Here is a 26946-nt window from a genome sequence, read left to right as displayed (position 1 = left end):
TTGTTAATGGTAAAATGTTAATGTGGAAGACACACATCATCATTTCAAATAAAATATCTTTACATGACCCCTCTTCTTCCTTGAGCAGTGAGAGCTTCACATATTAATCCACAGCCTACTGAATGTTGGAATGGAGGTGAACTCATGCAGGGAGCTGTAGATGTCTGACATGGCTACTGCTTGATGGCCCCTGGTGCACTGGGGGGAGGTCGCTGCTTATATTTGTCAAGGTCAATTAATGAATGCAGACGTATGGCTGGCAGGAACCCCAAAATGCCTCCAGGGCTCATAAATTATCCAGAATTATCCAGAAAACACATTAAAAGACAGAATTTGTTCTTTTCCAATTAAGATAATTTTGCATTTTCCCCCTCCAAATGCCTAGATAGGATCCAGTCAGGTGTATCCTACATCACTCCCTCTCCCTCCGTCCCTCCCTCCCTCCCTCCCTCCCTCCATCATCATCCTTCTTCCAGTCTGCTACACCATGCCTTGCCAGAGAACCACAGAAGGATGTCCTGCATGGGCTGAGTCTGTCTTACTTATGTTAATGTACAGTTCTCCTTGTCAGAGAGGGACACCTTGATTCGTCTTCTCACTGGTAAAACAAAAGAAAGAGGATTTTAAATGCTCCTCCAGGGGCTCAGCTGTGAGCCCCCCGCCCCATCTCCCCACCCCTGCACCTTTAAGGCAATGGAGAGGGAGAAAAGCGGCTTCGGAGAAGGAGGCGAGGGTTTATTCCACAGTGCTCTAAGGCAGGGCAGGTTATAAGCGCAGGGACCAGTGTGCGCAGTTTGTGTGCTGCTGCTGCTGCTGGAAGATGCGTGTGCTTGTTGCTTGTCGGATGGATATAGGTGGCGAAGAGAAGATGAGTTTTCAGCGCAGCTAACAATCAACTCCATGCGCTTTTTAATCATCGAAAAAACATCCAACTTTTACGCATTTTTTCCTTAAGATGACATGTCCGCCTATTGGCTTATAATTTATTTATTTGTTATTTATTGATTCTTTTCTTTATTTCGATTTTGGAGCGTTTTTGGTTTTGTTTTGTTCTTTTAACTATTCACCGTGGAGTTGCATGTGCGCATAGGCAGTTTGTCCTATGCGTCTCCAGCCTCTGACTCAGCAGCAGCAGCGGCGGCACAGCTCACCTGGACCGGAGCGCACGGAGCCCAGCTCCCTCATGTTCCTCGCAGAGCAGAGCTCCGACACGGCGGGACGGCTGCACTGAGGCCAGGCGCGGTGTGGTGCGGTCAGTCCGGAACAGTGGACACGCACAGGTGTGGATCATATACTACCTCCCGTTGTACCAGGAGACGCAGCAGCAGAAAGAAGCTCAGACCTCCTCCTCTTCATCTTCCTCCCAACGTGAAGGATTGAGAGAGAGAGAGAGAGAGAGAGAGCGAGAGAGAGAGAGAAAGAGGGGGGAGAGAGAGAGCGAGAGCGAGAGCTCTTTTTTCTTTCAATTGACTTGTTGAAGAAATAAAAGGAAGGAATTACAAGAAGAAAGAGTGCGGAGAGAAGAAGAAAAAGCATAAGCTTGGATATTGAACGGAGCGGGGCATGTGGATATTGGCTCTTATCTTTTCCCAGTGCATCTTGAATGGTAGGTGATGCATTTGTGTACGTTTGAATACAAGTTTATGTTAATTGTACCAGAACACCGAGTGTACAAATAATATTCTAAACAGTATGCAAGCTTTTCCAGTGAAGATATCGATTAACTGTTTTTTGTCCTGGAAAATTGAAGAGGACCGGTCTGTTGCTATGTCCTGACAGAGACGGTGCATGGGCTTTTTAGGGTTTGATGCATCCACATTTACCTTTACAGTGATCAAGTATAAGAACGTTTAACCATGCATGCATTTTCATGAATTAGGATGAACGTTTTCTCAAATATGCTGTAAAGATGCCCACACAGAGGGAGAGAGAGATAGCAGAAATGACTGATAGGTACAGCCTGCACTGCACTATAACAGAAATATTTTAAATAAATATTTTTTTGCCCCAGTTTTTGTATAGTGAATTTTAGGCCCAAATAAAATCGACTATTTTGTTTCATTTTCAGCTGTTACTATAAACAATTATTTATTTTTTCTTATCAAGCTGCACTGGGCCTCAGTCTGGGTGCATTTTCTTATTTCATTTCTTATGCTTAATGTGCATATTAACAGTTTTCAATCACATTTTTTTGTATATGGCCTATGAAAAAATATCTTACAGTAAATAATTTTGTTGCAACACATTTGCATATTTACATGATGTATTTACAATTTGTTTAAATCTCAAGCCTGCCTTTGAATTGCATTCAGACTGAACATTTATTTACTTAATGAAACTGAGATAATTTGTTTATACACACTAAATTTGTTTTTTTAATTTAGAAATCCTCTCATAAATCAAGATATATGCTGAAGAGAAATTTACCATATTTACTTGCATGCCATAATTTAAGTAATGTTTTAAAGTATTATATTAAATAACTTGCACATAAATGTTTAATTACATGTTTGTATGCTGTCTGTTAAATCAGTTGAGTGTCCTTTTAAAAAAGGATTAAATAGGTTAGCTGTGCTTTTTCTGGCATTCCACCCGCCATATTAGAAGCACAGACATGGAGTCATTTTGGATTGGAAAAAAAAGACAAGCCCTTATCACCCTTGTCCAAGTGCACATGTCACAGAATGCACCCATTTTAAATAGTAAATTTCTCAGAAGATAGGCTTAACTGGTAATTGTGGTTTTGCTTTCCTTTCTTTTGGACTGGGGGTGACTGATTTGTACAGCGAATACAGGGTGTGTGAGGAAGGGGGGTATGAGGAGGACAAGGGGCTGTGGGGTAGAGGGGTGGAATGTATGCGTGCTGGGGGCAGAAATCAGCTCGAAAGAAAATTGGGGTATTTAAAAGATCTTTTGAAAGGTATATGGAGAGAAAGGGGTTTAAAAAAAATCAAAAGTGGACACAATGTGAACTGAGAGTAGGGGGTGATGCGTCAAGCAAAGATGACAGAAAAACCATTTTGTGGCCATGCTGAAGGGTTCAATGAAGGCAGTGGTTATTTATAGGAGAGAATAGAGTAAAAACATTGACGGTCGTGTAGCGTACACTCCATGGCAATACAATTTCAAGAGGACACCGATGTCCATTTCAAATCCTCCTCAGCGCTTTGCTAAAATCTCTGTTGGCTGAGCTCGATCTATTGCTTTGCTTGTGAATAGCTTTTCATTCTCTTTGGTCCAGGCAACAGTATTGCAAAATGGCTGCTGCTAGAGACATCTATATGGAAACTTTGAATGGCACAACAGCACTTGTACACTCATTGTGATGAATGCTACATTCGTGCTTGCTGCAGATGCAGGGCCATTCATATCGACAGACTTGGTTTGTTCAACACTGACCTTTTCTCTTGATTCAAAATTTAAATGTTGGTGTTGTGGCAGAAATCAGAATTGTCCAGAGTGCACTATAACAATCCTGTCTTGTATTTTGCTTCCATCTGTGCCATGTTAAACTGACTGTAGGCAGAATAAAGGGGCTGGGATTGCTGATCTTAAACGGTATTCTTTTTGCTGCACAACCGTTTTACCTGAACAGACCTGCAAAAATGAGTCTTAATAAGCAGCTTCCATCAGAATTGTACATTTTACACAGAGAGGTGTAGCTTCCTGAAACAAGGGCTTTTAGGGCTCTGAGGGCTCTGGTCCAGTACAGGCTGCTGAGGTTGTCTCTATGGAGACCTGGGTAATGAGTATTGCTGCAGTGTGGGCTTTGGGCTTGAGCAACACTGTACTTTGTTCAGGTGACCCTGGCAATGCTTCCTGATAGTTTTCATGTAGAACATGTTGCTTCAATACTGATTTAAATGTTTAAAGCTCTGTTCATGTAGTCCTTCATCGATTTATGTAGCTATAGGTGCCTTGTTTGCTTATTATTAGAGAATATATTTAAAAGATTACATTAGTCCACCTATTTGAACTACAGTTCTGGCTTGCAGTGATCATTTATGTACAACACTTACTGTACAGACTCCCATTTTGTTCTGAATTGCTGTTTGCAAATTTGAGGACACATTTGCAAGCTCATCTACAGTAGATATAAAAAAAATTCACAGCTGTAGAGAGTAAAATCTGCTGTAGAGTTTGCTTCAGTGGTGCTTGAGGTTCTAAAGTGCTCTTGCAAAAGTGTCTATTAAAACCTAAATGGAATAGGACCAACATACTCCAGTTATGAAGAGACAGAACTGGGGAAATGGCAGAATGTTGTTTTTGCTCAGCTACACCAGGGGGGGAAATCTGATACATGCTCAATTGGACACTAATAAGCTGTGTAAATATACAGCAATGCTCCTCAATTGCCTATTAGTATCACTCTGTGCATGTGTATTTTTAGCTTTCAGCTTAGGATGGCAAGGGACTGCTGGAGAACTGGTACCTCTGATATTTAAAACATAAGCACTTTCAGTATGACTTAATCCAGACATCGAATATGATTAGTGTAGAAGCAAAATCTAGTTTACCTCTACATTTGTTCCCAGTTCAGATCATCATAGCAACAGAGTGAACACAGGAAACTGTCTCCTATAGCTCTTTCATGCTGAACAACAATTTTGGAGGATTAAAGAAACACCTGAGCATCTGCCACCAGCAGTTCTACTGTTCATTTGGTTCAGGAGTAACCTGTGTACAATACTGATGGTGACATGGGCAGTGATTATTATTATTAATCTAGCTCAGAGAGTAGATCCGGGTCTGTAATAATGATATCAAATAAACAGACACAATTCTGTGGTTCATAACCATCTAACTTTACCAGTTAGGAGCAGCTGATTGATTTCAGCTAATTTATGATTTTTATTATAATGAGGAAAATATTCTAATGAATGTATCTCCCACTCCTCATCAATATGACTAAAATGTTAAGAAATTACAAATCCTGTCCATTTAATACAATTTGTTTTTAGCCAAAGACCAGGAAGGAAGAAGCCATTTTTAAAAGCAAAATTATTTGACTAATTGAATATTCAAAAAAAAAAAAGTTTGCATGTCCACTTTAGTTTTTGTAAGACTGATTTGATCCCTCTTGGCTTGGACACCAGTCTGGTACAAATCTGTGGTGAGATGTTCTGCTTCTTTTCACAAATGATTATTTTCAGCTGCTCTTTGCTGGAGTTTTTTTTTTTTTTACTTTCCCTGTAAAGTCTTTTAAGGTGTTGCATTGCCTTCGATTCAGGGGATATACATGGACAGATCACAGTTTTCACTTTTTCTTTCTTTAAGCTTCTTGAGACTTGGACAGTCCTTTTTATTCAGTATAACAAACTCATTTATTTTAGTTTTATCTGAGCAAAAAACATCATGCCAATATTCATCATTCATGCTTATTGGAAAATTTGACAAAAAGTTGATTCTTGCCATTTTGTGCCATTGTCAGAGCAATACTTTTCTTTCTGGATGTCGTGGTCCATATGGGTTAACATGCAATGTCACTCACATTGTCTGATTCGTCACTGAAATATCATTTTTCACAAAATCCTCACGCCAAGTCAGAAACACGTGTTCATGACAAGCTTGTGTAAATGATGCATTTTCTTTGATTTTTTAAGGGCAGTTACTGTCTTTTGTTAACAAAATCCTCACGCCAAGTCAGAAACACGTGTTCATGACAAGCTTGTGTAAATGATGCATTTTCTTTGGTTTTTTAAGGGCAGTTACTGTGCCTTTTGTTATTGGTACAGTAGTACTGTATGGCTCTTCCTGTACCTCCTAACTACTACTGTAGCTGAGCTTCACCTTATCTTCAGTAGTCTACTGATGCTCTTGTACGCTTTCCCATCTTCATGAAGCGTCACAGTCTGATTTTTTTTTTACATGGTCAGGCATTTCCTCACCATGAGAAGCCATGTTGCATTTCTTAAAACTGAGAAAGCTTTAGTATTCACAGGATCTTTATACCCTGTTCATACAGTTAACTATCACTGGAAATAATTAGTGCAATCAATTTGCACTAGTGCAATTTGTTTGCAGTGATCATACTTGTACTTACTTTTATTGAACTGAAGTTGTACTTTGAGGCCTGTATTTTCAGTCCATCACACCTGTTATTATTACTACCTGTTATTAGAGATAAACTCAAAAACTTTACACTTCAACTAAAGAAATTACAAAATTATTGAATGATGGCATGTTATGGTTTAGTCCCCCTCACCAGGAGGGTGAGGGAGAACTGGGGTTGGACTCAAGATGGCTGACCCAGGTGCTAGTACAAAAAAGGTGGTTTAATGGAATAAAAACAACATGACAACATAACAGGGTCCATAATACATACAAGGGAAGGGCAGTGATGACTAAGGAGACCAGGACGGTAAACACACAAACTAACGACAGGAACTAGGATAGCAGGAGGATGAGAACGGACAGGTGAACAAAAAGAACCAAACAATACAATCCACAGCACAGAGACTAACACCGTGGAAGACAAAGCACGTATTTCTGTGTTGCTAACCGCATAATTAGCGTGATAAGGTCAAGCCAAAACACACAGATACTGTCATCGTAGCATCTTACACACGTCTTTAAAAATGCGGGTCAAACACAAACTTATGTATAACTTATTTTAAATATAGCACGTTGCACGTCACACGTTGCAATGCTCCGGCGACGGGGCGTAAGAGATACTGTCATCGACAAATCACCGGAATACGCCTCAGGTGTGCGCACCGACCCACGAGTCACTAATTACCCGATGCGACACAGCTGAGGCGTTGATCCCGCAAAGAGGGAGCAGGAGAGGGAAAAAGAAGGAGGCAGGTCGGGCCGAGCGGACATGACATGACATGACATGACATGACATGGCATTTTTCTGTGAGTAGCAATTAAGTTTAGGGTTATGTTTAGTCACTTGGTCAAAGTTGGTGGCATATTTAAATGTTTAAAAAATTCAAACTTACTTAATGCACAATGAAGGACAAGTTTGTTTTACTGGCATTTTACCAAAGCCACAATCTTTTCCCAACTATGAAGCAATGTGCTTTTGTTGCCTACACCTAAATGTCCACCATGCAATCACCGTGTCCACTGTCTTAGGTCCACTTTATTTTTCCACCATCCAACCTAAGCATCTCTCCACAAATTGCATGAAGTACAAAAACGTGGCACTTCCTTCAATCTAAATGAAAATAATCTTAGCAGCGATTACGTTTCCCTCAAAAGCAAATTAGTATTATATAATATTATTGGATTTTCTAGGAGCCTGTTTTGTCTCAAACATTCATAGACATTTCATCAAGATCCAGCTTTTCTATTCACAGCCCAGTGTCCTTTTTTTTGTCTGTGTTAGTGTTAAAAGTGAATCACTTGTACAGTCTTCACAATGAGCTTAATGATTTGATGTTGTATAGCAACACTATACAACATCACTATACAACTATACATGATGCCACTGTGTAGTTTTGACAAATTAATAGCAGTGAAAACAGTGTTGCTTAGAGGTCACATTAAGGTCAGTGGGAAGTTAGGACTGTGCAGACGAGTGTCTTTTGGTATACATTTGTCACTTCACATAGAGCAAGGACGGGTTGACAGAGTCACAGCAACACATGTCAGCAAACAACAACTAAGTGCACCTCGTCGGCCACACATTAATATCAGCACACAAGTCAACACAATGTAGGCCAGTGGGAATGTGTTTCTTCTGTGATTATTCTTTGTAGGTATTGTTTTAATCTTGATGTGATTTAGTGCTGAGCAGAGCTACAGTATTCACTGATGTAGTGTTGTATTCATCACATTAGGATTTCTGACACTAGTTGAATATTCATACTGCACTTTTATTTAACTCATATTATGTTTTATGTGATTATATACTAATTTCAAATAATTATTAACACAATCTCTGTCAGTAAGTTATTCTGATGTCCAGTTTGCAGAGTTTTAATTCTTTGTTGATTTAATAGTTTTGGACCATTAAACATGTACAAGTCAGGCTTAGGAAGTTTTCTTTTTTTAAATTTATTATTTTGTTTGAATTATACATAATGCTTAAGAAGGTATCAGCGACTTGCTGTTCTCATGGGCTCACTAATCACTCCCTGATTTGGCAGTGCCACTGGGTCAAGATTTCTGTGTGGCTCCTCTATGTGTGCTTGCTTAGATGTTCAGACAAGAGTAGACTGAAGCATATGTTAATGGATGCACATTGAACTGTTAAAGGTTTCATTTAACCCAGACCAGAATGCTTAAGGAGATGATAGTGTGTAGTGAGGCAGAAAAACAGGGGGAAGAGAGGGGGGAAGAGATACACACAGAGTCAGCTTGTGCTATGTGGTATCTAAAGCTCAAAGAATCATATCAAATCAGCCTGGTTTTCCATGCAGAAACAAAGCTATTTTAGGCACTTTCCAATATATCAGACGGTCATATTGGTGGACACTGATGAAGACAGAACAATTGTTATTGTGTAACCAATAAGAAATAGACAAAGATTTAGATTTTTTTATTTTGTCCAGTTATACAGTAGTCCACAGTTCTGTGCATATCAAGTGCCACACTTCACTTTTATTGGCATAGGTGATAAAAGATGCTTCAGCCCGTAGCACAGTATATTAAACAAGCTAATGTTAAAATAATGCTTTCTAGTGCTTTTGCTGGTGATATTCAGTGATGATTTATTAAATGTCAGCTAAATAAGAAGTTGAATGTAATAAGGTCAAGGCAAATGATGAAGAAAAACACTGTGCAGTCATTAGAAACCAAGTTACTACACCAGCTATTAACATTGTTATAGAACATTGTAATAGATAAATAGCAAAATGTTATGTATGTATGTTACAAAATCTGCATCCTGAACCATTTTTTCTGCAAAATGTTATGTATGTATGTTACAAAATTTACATCCTGAACCATTTTTCAGGATGGTTTTCCAGTTATTGACCCATTTGAATGGGTCAATAACTGATTGATGCATCATTGCAGTTTGGTGAGATGGCAAAGCTTTTGACTAGAATGCCTTTCAGAATTTTGGAAACATGTATGCCCAATGTTTTTTTTGTTTGTTTTTTTTCTCATTTTTTTCAAAATGGCATTGCATGAGTGTATAATAGAACAATAAGACACAGTATTGGTGGAACATAAATTTTGGCGCCTGTTGATTGGACCTGTGACCTAACAGGATGACGGTTAGTTGTGTTGTTTGGGTCTGTAGGGTTTCATTATAAAACAGGGGGATAGCTTCATGCTGTGGCTGTGTAAGTACAGCATAATGCAAGCCAAGGTGAGCTCAGGCTGGTCATTAAATGAAGGCCCTTATCTGTGCTCACTGTTCTTTCCTACAATAACCAGATGCATTGTATTTCAAGTTTATTTTAAGAAACAACACCCAAAAACATGACAAAGAAAAATGTATCACTAGGCTGTTTTGGAATTTAAGGGGGGAAAAGAATAGATGTTTACTTGTTATTCTTCATTCACATCAATAAAGGTAAGGTTTTGGATTGGTTGGCTGGTGAGCAACTTCAAATACTCACTACCAGAGGAACCTCTGTGAGACCACAACATTTCACTAAGATGTACTTAGACTGATCTCAGCACAATATGGGGGTAAAGGTACACAGAAATCAGGGTTCGTACCTTGGTTTTGCTGTCACAATTTGGTTCATATTCGGTTCAGTAAGGGGAAAAAATGCAGGTCACAAAATTGCTTGTCATTTATTACACACTTTTCTAAACATCAACAGTTTATAATTTTTTTTAATTAAATATGAAATAACTACACTCCCTTTTCCTTGGTGCAGTTTGAAATGTGTTAGCAAGTTTGATGTACATGCCCAATCAACACTGAACGAACATATTAATGGCAGACCGGAGCGCATACAATAAACAAAGCTCTTATTTGCTTGTCTTTGTCCAGTGTTGTATTTCACTGGGAAGCCAATGTGTTCCCAAACAGGAGACCTTAATGATAAGGGAAGGTCTTGTAGCCAAGACATGGAAGCAGCTTCACTGTGTTCTCGGGAGCTTCTGTTGCGTATGAAAATATTTTATGTATGTAGGAAGAATGAGGGAGCTTTCTCTCATGCAGTGTTGTCATCAACCAATTTGTAACAACAATTCTATTTAGGGTCAGTGTTTAGTCAGATGCAGGGTGACATTCATGAAGAGCTGCAACCACAGTGCTTGACATTATAGAGTAGGGGTTGCGTTCACTTTTATATTGGAAGTCTTCAGAAGAGCATAATTGTGTCCTCGGTCTTACAAAATGAGTTTAGTTCCCTAAAGCCATATCATGCTTTTGTTGCCTCACTCAGACTTTTTGTACTCACCCTGCTTTGGCAAATGTTACTACAGAATCTTTTGTGTATTTTGAGTGTTTTTACTTTGAACATATCGGCAAAAGACATTCCCTGTGCACGTTCTGCATAGGTTCAGTTTGAATATTTGAGTTCATTTGCTGATGAGGTGCCATTGCATTATCATCCAAAATGTGTTTTTCCAACGCAAAAGACTGTTTTTGCATTATGATTGTTTTCCTTAAGAGAGAAAGGTGGTTACCGGAGTGATGATGTTGCCAGTCATCCTCCGCAGTATACAAGTATACAAAAAGCATTAGTCTTCATGGAGCTCCAACAACATGATTCATACACATTGTTCATGATTACTGTAGCAACTCACCTATTTCTGCTTTTATATTCTCCATTCACAGCACATTAACATTACAGAAGTTATAGATTATACAGTAGAATGTCTTTGCATTTTTAAGATGCAAAATGGTCCTCAATTTTAAAATGTAAGGCTGCAGCCAGTTTGTTGTCCGTGTAAGCTGAAAACTGCAAAACTGGGCTATTTGCAATATTATTACATTAAGAAAAAATGTGAATAGCACTGTAAACAAGGACATAAGGCCTCAGTTAAGATACTGACAGTGCAATAAACAAAAGCACAGTGCATTTGAACCTCTCAAGTGGTTATGTCCCTGTGCTACTGTTTATATTACAAAATAGGTAGAGGTGACCTGGGACTGCTACAGTAACAAAACACTGGTTGAAATATCCACAGGGCTTTACTGGGTGTGGTTCCATCACATTAAATAAAATAAAAAAGGAGAAGAAAATCATATTAATATCAAAAAATAAAAACAAAACATTACATTTTTATTTTAGAGATAAACTATTTGTGGCACTTTTATTAATTTGCAGTGACAAATGACCAAATATTACATTGTAAAAGACACTGAAAAAAATGTAATCGGAACCTCACTGGCAATTTCTTTCTCTGTGCATGACTGCTGGATGTATTCACTGGGTAAAAGCCAACTGTGCTGATTAGCATTCAAAATTCAGCTCTGTTCCTGTAGCCTGAAATGTGTAACATTTTCAAACATTCTGGCAAATGTTTCATTAAAGTGTTTCTAGCCCCCAGCTCCATTCCGCTCCAGTCTCCACTCTATCAGGCCTTCCCCAGAAGTGATTATGCTAATTGCTGTTTGATCAGATGATTAAATTATAATTTGATTAATCCTGGGCACTAAACGCTCTGAATACATTGATGTGTATTTAGCTGCCTGGCAGTATTTGCAGAGCCCCTCTGTCACCGGGCAAGCAGTCTGATGCACAAAATCTAGGTGTAGGACAGGGAGAGATGTAAGGATGCATTGGGAGGCAGTAGAAGAAGAAGACAAACGCTACTTTTGATGTACTGCTGTTGGTTAGTAATCACAGAAAACATGATTAATAAAGGATGTCTCATCTGTGTGCAGACTAAGCGCAGCTCTAATGCAGATAGCTGCAATTTTTTCAGTCATTGACTGTTTATGTCACTCTCAATTGTCCATGTATCCACCAGGGTGATTTATAATAGTGCTGTATAGGCAACCTCCTGCAGGACTAAATAAGTAGGCCATATATTGTATGCCAATTATAGGATTCAGTGCCACTCTGCTATATTTTTTATGATTATAGTGTCATTTTAGTCTTGTTATGTGTTTTGATTAAAGTTAAACTGAAGAGTTGTAGTGAAGCTGGATGCAAAAAAATTCTGGACAGACACACACAGATCCAAATGCTTAGTAGACTGCTTTGTGTTTGCATAGGAGCAAAAAAGCAAGGTCCCTCTACTGCAGTGAGGTTACGTATGATGAAATACTCTCCCCTCTGAGGCAGATGGAAGGCTGTTGACAGGAGGGGAGGCAGGGATGGAGGAGGGAGTGTTGGTCAGTGTAGCCCCTTACACACTGCCTTTTCGGGCTGGGTTTGGTTTGCCTTTTTCTGTCTCGTTTTCTGTGTGTATGGCGCAAAGCTGGAATGGCGAGCCATTTTCATTCTGCCTCTCTCTGGTCCGTCTCTGTTCCACCTTGGGAGGTAGTACCAGATGCAAAACAAAGGGGGGATGCGCTTTGTATAGAAAGGGTGAGCGGGCAGTCCAGGACCAAGTGCTACATTTCGATGGCATAATATGTGCATGGCACTATCACTGGTGCCTCAAGTCTGCACGCCTCTCTGCCTCAAATGGCTTCTCTCTAACTTACAGGTCAAAGCATTCCTGATGTCATGAATGCATTGACTGCAGTTATTACCCATGACATTCACACACATAGCAAGAAACACTAACCAATTTTATGTGAAGTAAAATAAATGTTTGAAGACCCAAAAAAAGCTACATCTGCACTGTTTTGGTTTGTAGACTACTGGCACAAAATTTATATCACACTTGACGCAGAGTGAGATCACATCCCACCTCTGGTACGGAATGCTGGCCTGCTGTCTGAATTCACTGGCTGACTCGTGATTATACCGCCCTTAGCTTGATCTTTATGAACAGCACAAGGGCGGGATATTCGGGGGTGGGGGGGATGGCTGTAAGCAGAAAGGCAACGATGTCTAGTCATCTGACCCACAATCCCATTTAACCCCAGGACTCAGATTTGCCATCCACACTGTCAACTGCCATCTTCTTTCACCTCTTTGTCAGCCTCTGCCACAAAGGGCTTTTGTTTTGGCCATCCCAGAAAATGCATAACAACATGACAATGAAACAAAATTCCTTCCTTTTGTAGTGTATTGCACAGTCACAGACAGAAAAGCATTAAACAATCTTGCTAATATTTTATTGTGATAAGCAGGCTCAGATGGAATCTACGCCCACAGAATTCTGACAACACCTCCACAGATTTTCAACAGATTTTGGAAAGAAAGTAGAAAATCAAAATGTAAGCACATGTTTGCCCTCACCTGCGTGTGTGATGTGAGTATTTTTTTTTTTTTTTTTTTTTGATCATTTACAGTCATTTTCTAAGCCAAGGATCTGACATTCAAATCCACTTCACACCTTGACTGGCTAGTTGCACATCTCTGCTTAGCATCTCTTTTTCATTCCTTGCACCACAATCTGTGACACTTCTAATCACCTTCTAGAGCAGTTGCCCTCAGTAACCCAGATTAATATATATTCACAAAGATATCATCTGCTGACGAGATTGTCTGAAAATGTGCACGGTTTCCCCAAATCATCCCACCCACCTTTTTTACACGGTGGTCAGTCAGTAGCCTACCTCTAAAGAAAGTGAACTTTGTATTTCAGTGGCCATTTTATTTTAGCTGCTTTAATACATTTTTGTGCTTACTTTTGCTAAAAAAAATAGTTATTGTTAGCTAAATAAATATTTTCTTCTACATTACAAGCAAAACAAAAAAATCACTCTGCAGAACTCCACAAATTTCCATCTTGAATAACCACAGAAAACTGTAAACAAAAATCCACAGATTCCATCCAGGATATATCTGATAATAAGTTGCAAATCTTACTCCCGTTCCCTGCCCTTAATGTCTTTTGGTTGTTGAAGAAGACAGGAGATTGTAGAGGCAAAAACCAAAGAGAAGCAGCACTAAATGGGAGAAATGATGGATACAACAGCAACAGACTGAAGGGGCATTGCGGAACCATTTTCTTCTTGTTCATTGATTCGCTAAGCTAAACAGCCAATCAGAGTAGTCTCTCTGTCGAATTGGCCGAAAAGCCGCCAACAGGAGCCAACTAGTGCCAACAGTGTGGTACACACCAGGAAGAGAAGCCCTGACAGACGCTCACCAATGGCCTGACGGTGGCTGACAGCCGACCGTTGGCTTGGTGCGTCTCTGCCTTTAGCTATTTCTCAAATCAATTTAGATTTCTTTATTTAAAAAAAAGGAAAATCAGGTTAGAGATTATGTGCTCTGGGTGTTGTTTTCTCTCACTTACTTCTTCCAGAGTACTGTATATGAGAAAATGTGTGGTGTATTCTGTGCAGGGGGACATGATATGTGTACATTGGCCATACTGTAGGTTCCTGTGCTGTGCTATGCAGTAGTATAACACTGTATGAAGATGCTCATCAAGCTGTCAGCCTTCCTCCTTCAGCTAATCTCATTCATCCCTCCCTGCTGCATTTAATGTCCTCCCTCTCAACTTACCGTATCTCTCCCTCTCTCTCTCTCTTCCCCTCTCTGTCTGTCAGCTCAATCAGAGTTGCACTTGACAGTGCAGCAAGCAAAGGTGGGTCGGAATTTACTGAAATAGAAATGGTGCTACTTTTTGCCTCTGTAAAAGCATGCACAGTGTATGCTGTGCTGCAACATACACATTTGAGTCAAGTACTGTAGAACTGTTCAGACAAGAAAGTCAATAGCTAACAGCTGTAGGTAAAAACTCTCTCACTAGAAATATACTCTAGCACCCTGGTGAATGAAGACAAGAGCAAATTGTTACACCATCAAACTTATACACTGCCTGAAGAGTATACTCTTTGGTTGTGTTAACATTTTTGCAATGTGTAAAAACAGTTAATCCATCAATGACTGAATGACAGGTGCATTTAGACTTTCATTAAGTGCAACTTCTAGTTACAGTGCCTTGCGAAAGTATTCGGCCCCCTTGAACTTTGTGACCTTTTGCCACATTTCAGGCTTCAAACATAAAGATATAAAACTGTAATTTTTTGTGAAGAATCAACAACAAGTGGGACACAATCATGAAGTGGAACGAAATTTATTGGATATTTCAAACTTTTTTAACAAATAAAAAACTGAAAAATTGGGCGTGCAAAATTATTCAACCCCCTTAAGTTAATACGTTGTAGCGCCACCTTTTGCTGCGATTACAGCTGTAAATCGCTTGGGGTATGTCTCTATCAGTTTTGCACATCGAGAGACTGAAATTTTTGCCCATGCCTCCTTGCAAAACAGCTCGAGCTCAGTGAGGTTGGATGGAGAGCGTTTGTGAACAGCAGTTGTCAGTTCTTTCCACAGATTCTCGATTGGATTCAGGTCTGGACTTTGACTTGGCCATTCTAACACCTGGATATGTTTATTTGTGAACCATTCCATTGTAGATTTTGCTTTATGTTTTGAATCATTGTCTTGTTGGAAGACAAATCTCCATCCCAGTCTCAGGTCTTTTGCAGACTCCATCAGGTTTCCTTCCAGAATGGTCCTGTATTTGGCTCCATCCATCTTCCCATCAATTTTAACCATCTTCCCTGTCCCTGCTGAAGAAAAGCAGGCCCAAACCATGATGCGGCCACCACCATGTTTGACAGTGGGGATGGTGTGTTCAAGGTGATGAGCTGTGTTGCTTTTACGCCAAACATAACGTTTTGCATTGTTGCCAAAAAGTTCGATTTTGGTTTCATCTGACCAGAGCACCTTCTTCCACATGTTTGGTGCGTCTCCCAGGTGGCTTGTGGCAAACTTTAAACAACACTTTTTATGGATATCTTTAAGAAATGGCTTTCTTCTTGCCACTCTTCCATAAAGGCCAGATTTGTGCAGTATACGACTGATTGTTGTCCTATGGACAGAGTCTCCCACCTCAGCTGTAGATCTCTGCAGTTCATCCAGAGTGATCATGGGCCTCTTGGCTGCATCTCTGATCAGTCTTCTCCTTGTATGAGCTGAAAGTTTAGAGGGACGGCCAGGTCTTGGTAGATTTGCAGTGGTCTGATACTCCTTCCATTTCAATATTATCACTTGCACAGTGCTCCTTGGGATGTTTAAAGCTTGGGAAATCTTTTTGTATCCAAATCCGGCTTTAAACTTCTCCACAACAGTATCTCGGACCTGCCTGGTGTGTTCCTTGTTCTTCATGATGCTCTCTGCGCTTTAAACGGACCTCTGAGACTATCACAGTGCAGGTGCATTTATATGGAGACTTGATTACACACAGGTGGATTCTATTTATCATCCTTTGTCATTTAGGTCAACATTGGATCATTCAGAGATCCTCACTGAACTTCTTTAGAGAGTTTGCTGCACTGAAAGTAAAGGGGCTGAATAATTTTGCACGCCCAATTTTTCAGTTTTTTATTTGTTAAAAAAGTTTGAAATATCCAATAAATTTCGTTCCACTTCATGATTGTGTCCCACTTGTTGTTGATTCTTCACAAAAAATTACAGTTTTTTATTTTTATGTTTGAAGCCTGAAATGTGGCAAAAGGTCGCAAAGTTCAAGGGGGCCGAATACTTTCGCAAGGCACTGTATATAAAAGGAAAAGAGAACAGTGAAAATTTGTCAGGGTAGCAGAATACCTCAGCATTTCACAAAATAAAGTGTTAATTTAAGGTTCTTTCCAAGAGTCAGATGGGAATGTTGATACCATTCTCATAGTGTTCAGTTAAATTTAGCACTGCAGCCAATAGCTGCTTAGTAGCATAGCACAAAACTGGAAAACTGGAAGGGGAAACAGTTAACCTGGGTCTGTCCAGAAGTGTCAAAATCTGCCTACACTACCAGCACCTCTGAAGCTCACTAATTTACACATCGTGGGCTCTTTATCCATCCAGTACAATTTCTGCAAAGCTTCAAACACCGTCGTTATAGCATTTTCCTCGGGCACGTCTTTATTTTTTGCGCATAGGTGTGTTTGGTATTTTCCTGCCTGTATGTGCATGTGCTAAGCTTGGAGGAGAGGCACAGTTGAGGTAATATTTATGTGGATTAGGCAGCACAGAGTTTTGACCACCCTTTATCACCATCACAGGTGCATTGCAATTTTCCTGACAAGTGTGTAGGCTGGGAAGCACAAGAACAAGTACACAAATGTATTTTAATAGATACACCAGAGAGAAATAGGATACTCCTTCTGTCACTCGAGGTGTGAGACTGATTTACATTACTACCTTGTAACTTATTGGCTTCATTTGCTAGATAGTTTAACAGGTCCTGTTCATCAGACATGACAACTCAGCTCACCTCATTCATGAAATAAGTAAAAATGTCCAATAAATAAAATGTAAGCTTATCATTCCCAATCCATTGCTTCTTTCTCATCCTGAGCAGGCTGGGCCTGGCTGAAGTCTACATGCTCCTCTGACCAAACAGTCTGAACTTGTCTCAGCCAACCACTGGAAACGGTATGAGAACGCATCTGTCTGGTGGACCAGTTAAACACCCCTGGTTGTATACTAAAGTCACGTGATTTTTATACTAAGACAAAAAACTCTTTAATGTAATAACACCCCTAGACTGCCCGTCCAGTGAGGGAGGGGTTAGATACAGAAGGGGTATCTCTTCGGAATCACAGATTAATTATATACAAACACACACACACAAATACACAAATTAAAATGAAATGTGAAAGCAGCTCATGAGCCAACAACAACAAGCACCATGCAGATATCCAGAATCATGTTATGCAGCAGTCAGTCTGACCATACTGTGCGCTGCTGTCACTGTTAAGTTACATTTTCATCAAACAATCATGTTTCACAGACATATTATTATTACAGCTGTTTTTTCTGTTTTTGCATGTTATGGAGGTTTGATCCCAACAACATCAGCACTAGGTTGAGATTAACTGGGCAACCCAACTAGTGGCTGTGCGCTCTGGTGGATCACAATCAGTTTCACCATAAACACAATGATTACAATAGAATTTTATTGCATTATTTTAAAAACAATGAAACATCTATGAAGTTACATTCAAATAACCCCAAGGCCCCTGTGGATTTTGCACACTGGGTGCAGCTGTGAGTAAATTACATTATATAACTGGCTACAGAACCAGAGACTTTCTTTCTTCCATCTACAAATGGTTGTCAGTGATATTAGCAGGCTATTGGCTGAATGGTTATGTGCAGTACTTCTACATAAATGTTTTTGTCACTGTCAATTTATGAATGGAGTACATATCCGGAAGGAGAAGAAGATACAGGGAAATAATCTTCCCTCCCATATATTTCTTTGTCCTGACATCAGTGACATCAGTCAGCCAGTTTCCAGTCTGTTCTTTAAAGGGGATGAGAGAAGGTTTGATTGGACATAACTAAAGCCAGCCCAGATTCCACCTGCTCACCATGTATTCCTCCTTCTAATAACGTATTCTGCCTCTCTTCCACAATGCTCCTGTTAATGCCTGACTGTGTACAGAAGTGTGCTGCATCTGAGGTCACCAAACTTGCAAAACATTGTAGAACATTCCCATTTGTGCATTATACACGCAAGTTTATCTCTGCGCCCTATTTCAGGAAAATAGAGCCCTCTTTCCCATATATTTAATCTATACAAAAGCTAAAGTGTAAAAACAACAAGTTGTGTATTGCAAGGGGATGTGTGTATAAAATGGTCTGGCATGTACTGTGTGTCAGTATTGCACTTTAACTTTTGTATGGATTAAACAAAACAGTTATAATATATTAAGTGAGCCTTAGAGGTACTGGTAGATGGGTTTTGTTACCTCAGGACAAAGCCAGGCTAACTGGCTGCTGACTGTAGCTTCATATTTATTGTATAGACATAAAGGCAGACACACCAAGCCAACGTGAAGGAACTAGCACCATCGAAAGCCGACTGCTGTGTCGCCTCACACTGCCTTTGTCTGGGCCAACTGGTTTGAAAAAGTGACACTTGAACACATCACACAGACTACAACCAACAGCCAGCTATCATGTACCTTATGTGCCTGTGTGACAGAAATAACTCCCCCTACCAACAGGTGGGCGTATCTGTATTTGCCATCCAGAAAGGGAAAGAAGAAGAGCTAGACTGTGAAAGTATAAGCTATAAACAAAGCACCTCTCATTCAACATAGCTGCTGTTTATAGCTGCTTCTCGTCGAGAGTATATCTGATATGAAGTTGCAAAAGATGCTGCCATTCTCTGCCCTTGGTTGTTTGGTTTCGGAAGAAGAAAGGATGCTATGGAGGTGAAAAACAAGATGAAATGGGTGAAATCATGGATACTACAGTGACAGGCTGAAGGGGCTTTCCTGAATAGTTTTCTTCTTGTGCACTGATTTGCTAAGCTTAACAGCCAATCAGAGTGGTCTCTCTCTTGCCGCCCAGTGGGCCGATACCAATTCAATATGTTGAATTGGCCGAACAGGGGCCAATAGCGCCAATGCGGGACACACTAGGAAGATGAGCCCTAACAGACGCTTATGGTGGCTGTAGCCAACCATTGGCTTAGGGTGTCTCTACCCTAAGAGTTATACCAATTTTTGCTAACTTGTGGCAAGAAATCAAATAAGCATACGCATTTCCTGTGATGTTGAACACATATCAGCAGTGTTGTACAAATAATCACAAATACTTGTTGAGCCAATACTCAAAACCACGTGCAGTATGTCAAACTCATGTGCGAAGCTCAGGGGGCCTCCAAAGTCAAGTGGTCTGAGAACCCTGAATGTTTGTATCAATGTTCTGTGCCTGTCCATCAAGCTGATTTTGAGATATTTCAAAAGATAAGTGAAAACTTAAAAAAACACTTGCTGTGAGTGTAAAAACTCAGTAGATCACCAAAGTTAGTGGGATACATCCTAGTTGTTGAAATATTGCAAAATATTTCAGTCTGGAATATTTCACAGTGCTGGTCCAATGCCATCCACAGAGGCATGCTGTTAACACTATACAGTATTTATGATAAGTTAGTTCAAGAACATTTGGATTCAATGGAGTGATATATCTCAGTCAGGGTAATGTGTCAGTGTCCAGACATGCACACTGACTGCATGTTATAAGTTATAATTTGGCTTTGTTGTGCACTATGTGAGCTAACCTCTGTGGCTCCAGAGCTCTGCAGTAACCAGCATCTACATCAGGTTCTGATTCACATTGTGATATTCATGTGGAATAACATTAGAAGCTGCTACATCGGCTACATACTGTCATTTCAGTGCTATGTGGTTCAGGAAAGGGTAATGGAGCATTAGGAATGTCTCGTATGGTTGGTTTTACTTCTTTCCCTTGCTCTTGAAGTGCCTTTGCATATTAGCTTCAGTAGCAGCAGCTTCAGCTTGTTTACTCACTCACAGGCATTTCTCCTCTTTTCAGATCTTTGCCATATCTCATTTATTTTTTCTCTCTGTCTCAGTCGATTTGCAGTATTTGTCCATGTCTACCTTGGTGATGTAGCTCATTATGGTCTTTAGTGAATCCAGTACATGGGAAGTCCCTCCTCTCCTGTTGCTGCTCATTTAAATGAGCATTCATAGGCATCAACTAACCCACTCTACAGTGACTCTCATCTCACCCTCCAGAGAGTTGCCATCAGATGAGGGTATCAATTGTTTTACATAGTGGCAGCATGGCACTGGGCATACCGCTCAACATTATTCATGAGGGCAAATTGGGAGCTGGAGATTTAGGAGAGTGAGGAACCCCTGTTCTCCAATCTGTGCATCTTGACTCAGGCAGCATTTCTCTTTACTGCTTATTGTGTAAGTCCCTACAGCAAGAGAGGAGGGGGTGTAGGTTATAGGGGTAGGGGGTTGATGCTCACTCACTGTCATTATGAGGCCATCCTGTCCTCCACCCCATCTCCACCCTTCCCTGCCCCTCCCTCTTTTCCACTCCCCCAGCCCCCATTCTCCCCTCCCTAGGCAGTCTCTGCAGAGCTCTGCCTTAATTACCTGCATTGCCTGCCATGAGCTGTCAGTGTGGCTCAGTGCTTGTTTGCCCCAGTGGAGCTGCCCTAATGTCTGGATGCCCTGGTGCTGACCATAGCACCACAGAGGTCTCTGACCAAGTGAGGGCCACGCTGTGGCTAAAAGCCAATTGCATTCTAATGTTTAAATATATTAATGGCCTTGGGAAGGGCAGATGTGTTGTTGCTAATAGCTAAATCAGTGTGATAAAATCATAAAAGAAAGGGTGACTATTAGGCTGTTGTTGCAGAAAACCAATCAATTAACCAGGATAATATGAAAGAAAGTAAAACATAACTGGCATTTTTCTGAGCACATGGATCTATAGTTGATTAATGATGTTTAGTTGAGGTAAACACAGGCTGAACAAAAGCCCCTGACACATCAGTCCACTAATGCACAGGCTAATGCATAGGCCTATTTATGTTGTGTGTTACTGGGACCTGTATCGATCACACATTTACTTAAATAAATTGCCTGGGTGATTGGGAAGCAACCACTGATGGGCATTGTCAGAGTGGAGGTTCATGGGTCTTACTAACACACATTACAGGGAAAATAAAAGGCATGTTTGTTTATGGTTTTGGAAGAGAAATTTTGTGGAGATTGTGCTTTTGCAAAATGGGAAGTTCTTCCTTCCTAAGCAGTATTTTTTAAATCAATATCTTGATCTTTAATTTTATTATCAAACATATCTACTGGTACTGTCAATCGATTAAAATACATAATTGTGATTATACAATTAATCAAATTCATTGCACTTTTTAAAATCTGTTCTAAACAGTTGTGGAAAATAACTAAGGACATTTACTCAAGTACTTAAATACAATTTTGAGGTATCATTATTCAAATGTTTTTATTTTCTGTTACTTCATACTTGAACTTCACTACATTTTAGAGGCACATATTTTACTTGTTACTCCAGTACATTTATTTTATAACTTTAGTTCCTAATTAATTTTCAGAACCAGATTAATACAAAAATACAGTATAATTATTAGACCTCACTGATTTGTGGTGGAAAATTCACAAGCTACTAAGCAGTAATTCAAATTAAATGCACCTTTCATACTTGAACTTCACTACATTTTAGAGGCACATATTTTACTTGTTACTCCAGTACATTTATTTTATAACTTTAGTTCCTAATTAATTTTCAGAACCAGATTAATACAAAAATACAGTATAATTATTAGACCTCACTGATTTGTGGTGGAAAATTCACAAGCTACTAAGCAGTAATTCAAATTAAATGCACCTAAGCTAGTGAAAACTAGCTCCCCCTTTACCAGCTGCAAAATTTAATGTGATGTACACAATAATGCATCAGTAATTACATTACAATAATATGATATACAGGAATGTGAAATGTGCCATTCTGCATAATGACTACTTTTACTTTTAGTACTTTAGGTCTGTTTGGATACTAATACTTTTGTACTTTTACTTAAGTAACATTTAAATGCAGGACTTGTAACAGAGTATTACACTGTTGTGTTGCTACTTTTACTTAAGCAAAGGATCTGAGAACTTCTTCCACCACTGGCTCTAAACGTACCTTAAGGGGACTGCGAGGGAACATGTGATTACTGAGAGAGGTCCAGTAGTCCCTGGTGAGCCAGTCATGTTTGTCTGTCCCGACGCCTCCTCCACTTTAGCTTTCTCATCTTCATACAAGTTCTGTATCTTGGTTACGGTGGTGGCATTCGAAGGCAGTTCATACCTGCAGTCTTTGGATGTGATGCAAATTCTTTCAAACAGACCCTTGTCCTCCACAAGCTGTAGCCACCCATTTAGCTATCGCTGTTGCTGCTTGTAGAGTTGTTCAGGCATCTTAGTTGCAAACTAGCATGGTCTGCCTTTGGCGAGGGGGAGGATGACTGTCTGCATTAGCTGTGCGTTGGGCCAGCAAGTGATATTTGAAGCTTGATGTACTCTGGTGGTAACTCAGGTCACATCGACAGTAAATGCAAATAACTTTGGTCTTGTGGACAGAACCATCTGGCCCTGCCAGATGCCATTCTTTAGCCCTTTCTGCTCATTTCTGATGCTGTATCAGTTCCCGGTTTCCTAAACTACAGGGAAGGCTGGGGGTCATAATCACAGAATGTGTCTGTTAATCATGCATCACAAAATATTTGTGTCATTAAAAGGAATTTGCGTTAATTCTTTATTATCCTTCTGACGCACCTTGTCTTTGACCAAAGCATGTCTCGCGACTTTGAGCTACAAATGCAGTAGCAACCATCAGATGATAGGAGTCACCTGCAGTCCATGAGTTGAGGTTTCAATGGGGCCTGCCACCAATAGGGGATGACAAGTTGGACTGTGCCAAGCATTATTTCACACAGCAAGAAGAAAGGACCCACTTCACTAAAAATAAAGCACACCAGTACCTTTAACTAACCCAACAGGACCTACTGTACCTCCCGACCTTCCTTTTAGATTTACTAAGACAAAAATCAGAGAAAAAAGACAGGAGTCTATTTATTATAGATATGAGATATTCATAATTGAACAGTATCACTTTTTCCTCTTTGTGGTTTTGGTTCATGGAAAACGAATGTCTATTAAAACAGACTGGCACAGGCTGGCATATGGTGGCTGTTAGTGAGAGCATTTGTGTGTGTGGGCATGATAGGCAGGAAAGTGGGTTGGTGTTCCTTCTGCAGAATATTGTAATTGTACAGTATGTGTGTGATGCCAAAGTCATATCAAGGAAACTGAGACTTAAATACTTTAAGGATTTGTACAGTTTGTACAATTTAGATAAATAAAAATGCTGCAACATATACAGTATTATCCAGAATTTCCTTTCCTAACTCTATAGACACAAGAACTTTAAATGACAAGGAGGAATGAAACAGCCCCATCACAATGTTCAGGTCTATTCAATAAACAATAGCAAATTCTAGATTATTTATTTTAAGTAAGATTTGACAAGTCAGTGCTATAAAAAGAGAATAAAAAACCTTTGAGATGTGGACCAGAATGTTACCACAGCCTTGTTCTGCCAGCCAGACTGACTGCCAACAGCTATCAACAGGGTCCAAATAAATTTTCCACCTCTCCTATGAAGATTCTCTTGTTTTAACCTTACTCCTGTGTTCCCAGTATTATCAATAGATTTTCAAATGTGTACCATGTCCCACTGCAAAACCAGAGCCGTACATATCTTTGAGATGCGCATTTGTATGTGTTACATCTTACTATTTTATGACAGACATTAATGAGATTATTATTTAATGGTGCTGTACACAAACACACTTTATGACAGCCAACAGCCACCCACATATTGTCTCCCTTGGTTGCAAGCAAGCATTGTGATATACTGGGATGGGCTGTCTTCAGCTACTAATTTACATTGAATATTCTAATCAAATCTTCCAAAATATAAATTATGTTTATGTAATTTCTGCTTTATCTGATAAGTGTTAGTGAACAGTCATAGGACACAAACAGAAAGGATTGTCTGGCATTCACCTTATCCAGGTGCAGTTTTGGGTGAGTGGTTCAAGCAGGGTGATGTCATAAAGGAGGTGGATGTATTGTTTCTATGCGTTTTCTACAGCTTTCTAATTTAAGTTTGCAGTGCTTTTAGTTACAGAGACTTGTGAAGATCCAGCAAATGATAAATACAGATCAGGAGAGTCAGTCAGTAGAATATGCAGTTTCATCTCCTCGTAGTCTTTGTCCCTGTACATTAAGAGGTTTTTTTTTTTTTTCAACCAAACCCTTAGTACCGCAGCTGTTGCGGTGACCTTCCCAGCATGCAGTGTGGTGCTGTTGATGTCATGTCATTTAAAGTACTCACATTAATCATTTGTTTGTTTACAGCTTGTGTGTGTGTTGTTGTCTGTGTGTCTCTAGATTTATTTCTACTGTAACTCTGGTTCAGACTGCATAGAGGTGTTGGTTGTGTGTGTCCATTTGTATTAGAGCTTATTTTAGTGATATGGTATATTATATAACCTTACACTACATATTTGGGGTGTGTGTGTGTGTGTGCGCTTATGTGAGCATGTGTCATGCACCTGTCAGACCAGCCCTGTCTGACCATCAACGCAAGACTGATGATCTGCCCTATTGATTAGTTGCCGGGGGAGATGGATGGCGGCCACATATCAGGGACATTCGGGGTCACTGTGGCTATCAGAAAAGGAAGTGGGTGTGGCCCAGGTTGGAGAGTCATGAATAAACATAGCTCTGGTAATCAGGGGTATGTAAATGAATGTGCTCATACATATCCTAGCTGCGATAAAAGTGTAATGAGTTATTCATAATTCATCACGGGCTGATGAGCAGACAGCACAGAGAGGGAGGGCAGAAATCAGAGGACAAGGGGAGAGAAAGCCTTTAGATGAAAAGATGAAGAAAGGGTGGTACAGAGATTCATTACAGTACAAACAGCAGGGGAAACTATCTGCAGTTAGTGTCAGTGCTGAGGGCAGGAAGGGTTTATCTCCCTGGAGTGTACAGTTGTGTGCAAAAGTTTTCATCCCCTTACTTTAAAATGGCAAAAACATTTTTTTTTTCTCATTAGCCTCTCTGGATACTCTCTGTTCAGCATTTGTATCTTTTCAGGTATAATTTTAGCCCATTCTTCATGGCATTCTTGTTCCAAGTCTACCAGATTGCTTGGTTGTCTGCTATGTACAGCCCTCTTCAAATCGATTCACTGGTTTTCAGTGATGCCATAACTGAAAGAGGTGCTAGGAAACGTGCTCAAGAGTTGTGTAAGAATTCAAAACAAAGAGCAGGGGACCTGAAAAAGTCCTTTTTTTTTTTTTTCAAGCCAGTGATAGCATGGACGGACGCGATATGTTTTCAGGTTGTTCCTCCGACCGTCGGTACATCTGTCCATCTGGCTGGCCCATGCTTGTGAACACGATTTCTTCAAGTTTGACACAAGTGTCCAAATGGACTCAAAGATGAGCTATTTAGATTTTACTGGTGAAAGGTCACAGTGACCTCACGTTTGTTTCCATTCTTGTGAACGTGATATCTTAGGAATGCCTGAGGGGAATTTTATTAGAGCTAACCCAGATGTCTTCTTGGACTCATGGATGAACTGATAACAATTTGTAGGTTAATAGTCATGATCGCTATGATTTTAAAAGGTTACACAAGCTCATAAAGTTGTTGGGTACTTTTTAATGTTATAATAATTATAGAATAAATGTTATAGAATAAATGTTATTCTAACAGGAGTAAACTGTCAGGTCTGCTCGGCACGACCTGCCTCTCTTCTGCTCGCTCTTTTTGCAGGATCAGCCTCAGCTGTGTCGCTTTTTGTAGTCAGTGACTTGTGGGTTGTTGCACACAGCTGGGGCGCATCACTGTAATCAACCTCTTACCTTATCTATACCTCTGGTGGATGCTCCGCTGTCACCAGAGCATTACCTACTGTAATGTGCATACCCCGTAACAGCCCTTTTTTCGTGGTGTGTATGAGACGTTTTTTTGTTTTCCACGCTGACAGTTCCTGTGCGGTGGATCTCATTTTATACGTAGGTTATATGTTTTGTGTTATACGGTCCACGCTGACAGTTCCTGTGCTGTGGATCTCATTTTATACGTAGGTTATATGTTTTGTGTTATACGGTCCACGCTGACAGTTCCTGTGCTGTGGATCTCATTTTATACGTAGGTTATATGTTTTGTGTTATACGGTCCACGCTGACAGTTCCTGTGCTGTGGATCTCATTTTATACGTAGGTTATATGTTTTGTGTTATACGGTCCACGCTGACAGTTCCTGTGCTGTGGATCTCATTTTATACGTAGGTTATATGTTTTGTGTTATACGGTCCACGCTGACAGTTCCTGTGCTGTGGATCTCATTTTATACGTAGGTTATATGTTTTGTGTTATACGGTCCACGCTGACAGTTCCTGTGCTGTGGATCTCATTTTATACGTAGGTTATATGTTTTGTGTTATACGGTCCACGCTGACAGTTCCTGTGCTGTGGATCTCATTTTATACGTAGGTTATATGTTTTGTGTTATACGGTCCACGCTGACAGTTCCTGTGCTGTGGATCTCATTTTATACGTAGGTTA

General features: G+C 40.0%; 1 protein-coding gene across 2 annotated transcripts in view; it reads left to right on the top strand.

Moving 5' to 3' along the window:
- The first annotated feature begins 1416 nt into the window (after positions 1-1416).
- LOC109972868 (Down syndrome cell adhesion molecule-like) overlaps positions 1417-26946 on the top strand; it is a 43016-nt gene continuing 17486 nt past the window's right edge. For both annotated transcript variants that reach the window (XM_020622070.1, XM_020622071.1), the window contains exon 1: positions 1417-1606. In XM_020622070.1, the coding sequence (XP_020477726.1) occupies positions 1564-1606 (43 nt within the window). In that variant the 5' untranslated portion in view covers positions 1417-1563. The remainder of the gene's footprint in view (positions 1607-26946) is intronic.

Source organism: Monopterus albus, unplaced genomic scaffold (genome assembly GCF_001952655.1).
Source record: "Monopterus albus unplaced genomic scaffold, M_albus_1.0 scaffold272.1, whole genome shotgun sequence".
NCBI lineage: Eukaryota > Metazoa > Chordata > Actinopteri > Synbranchiformes > Synbranchidae > Monopterus > Monopterus albus.
This window is presented reverse-complemented; position numbering and strand designations above follow the sequence as displayed.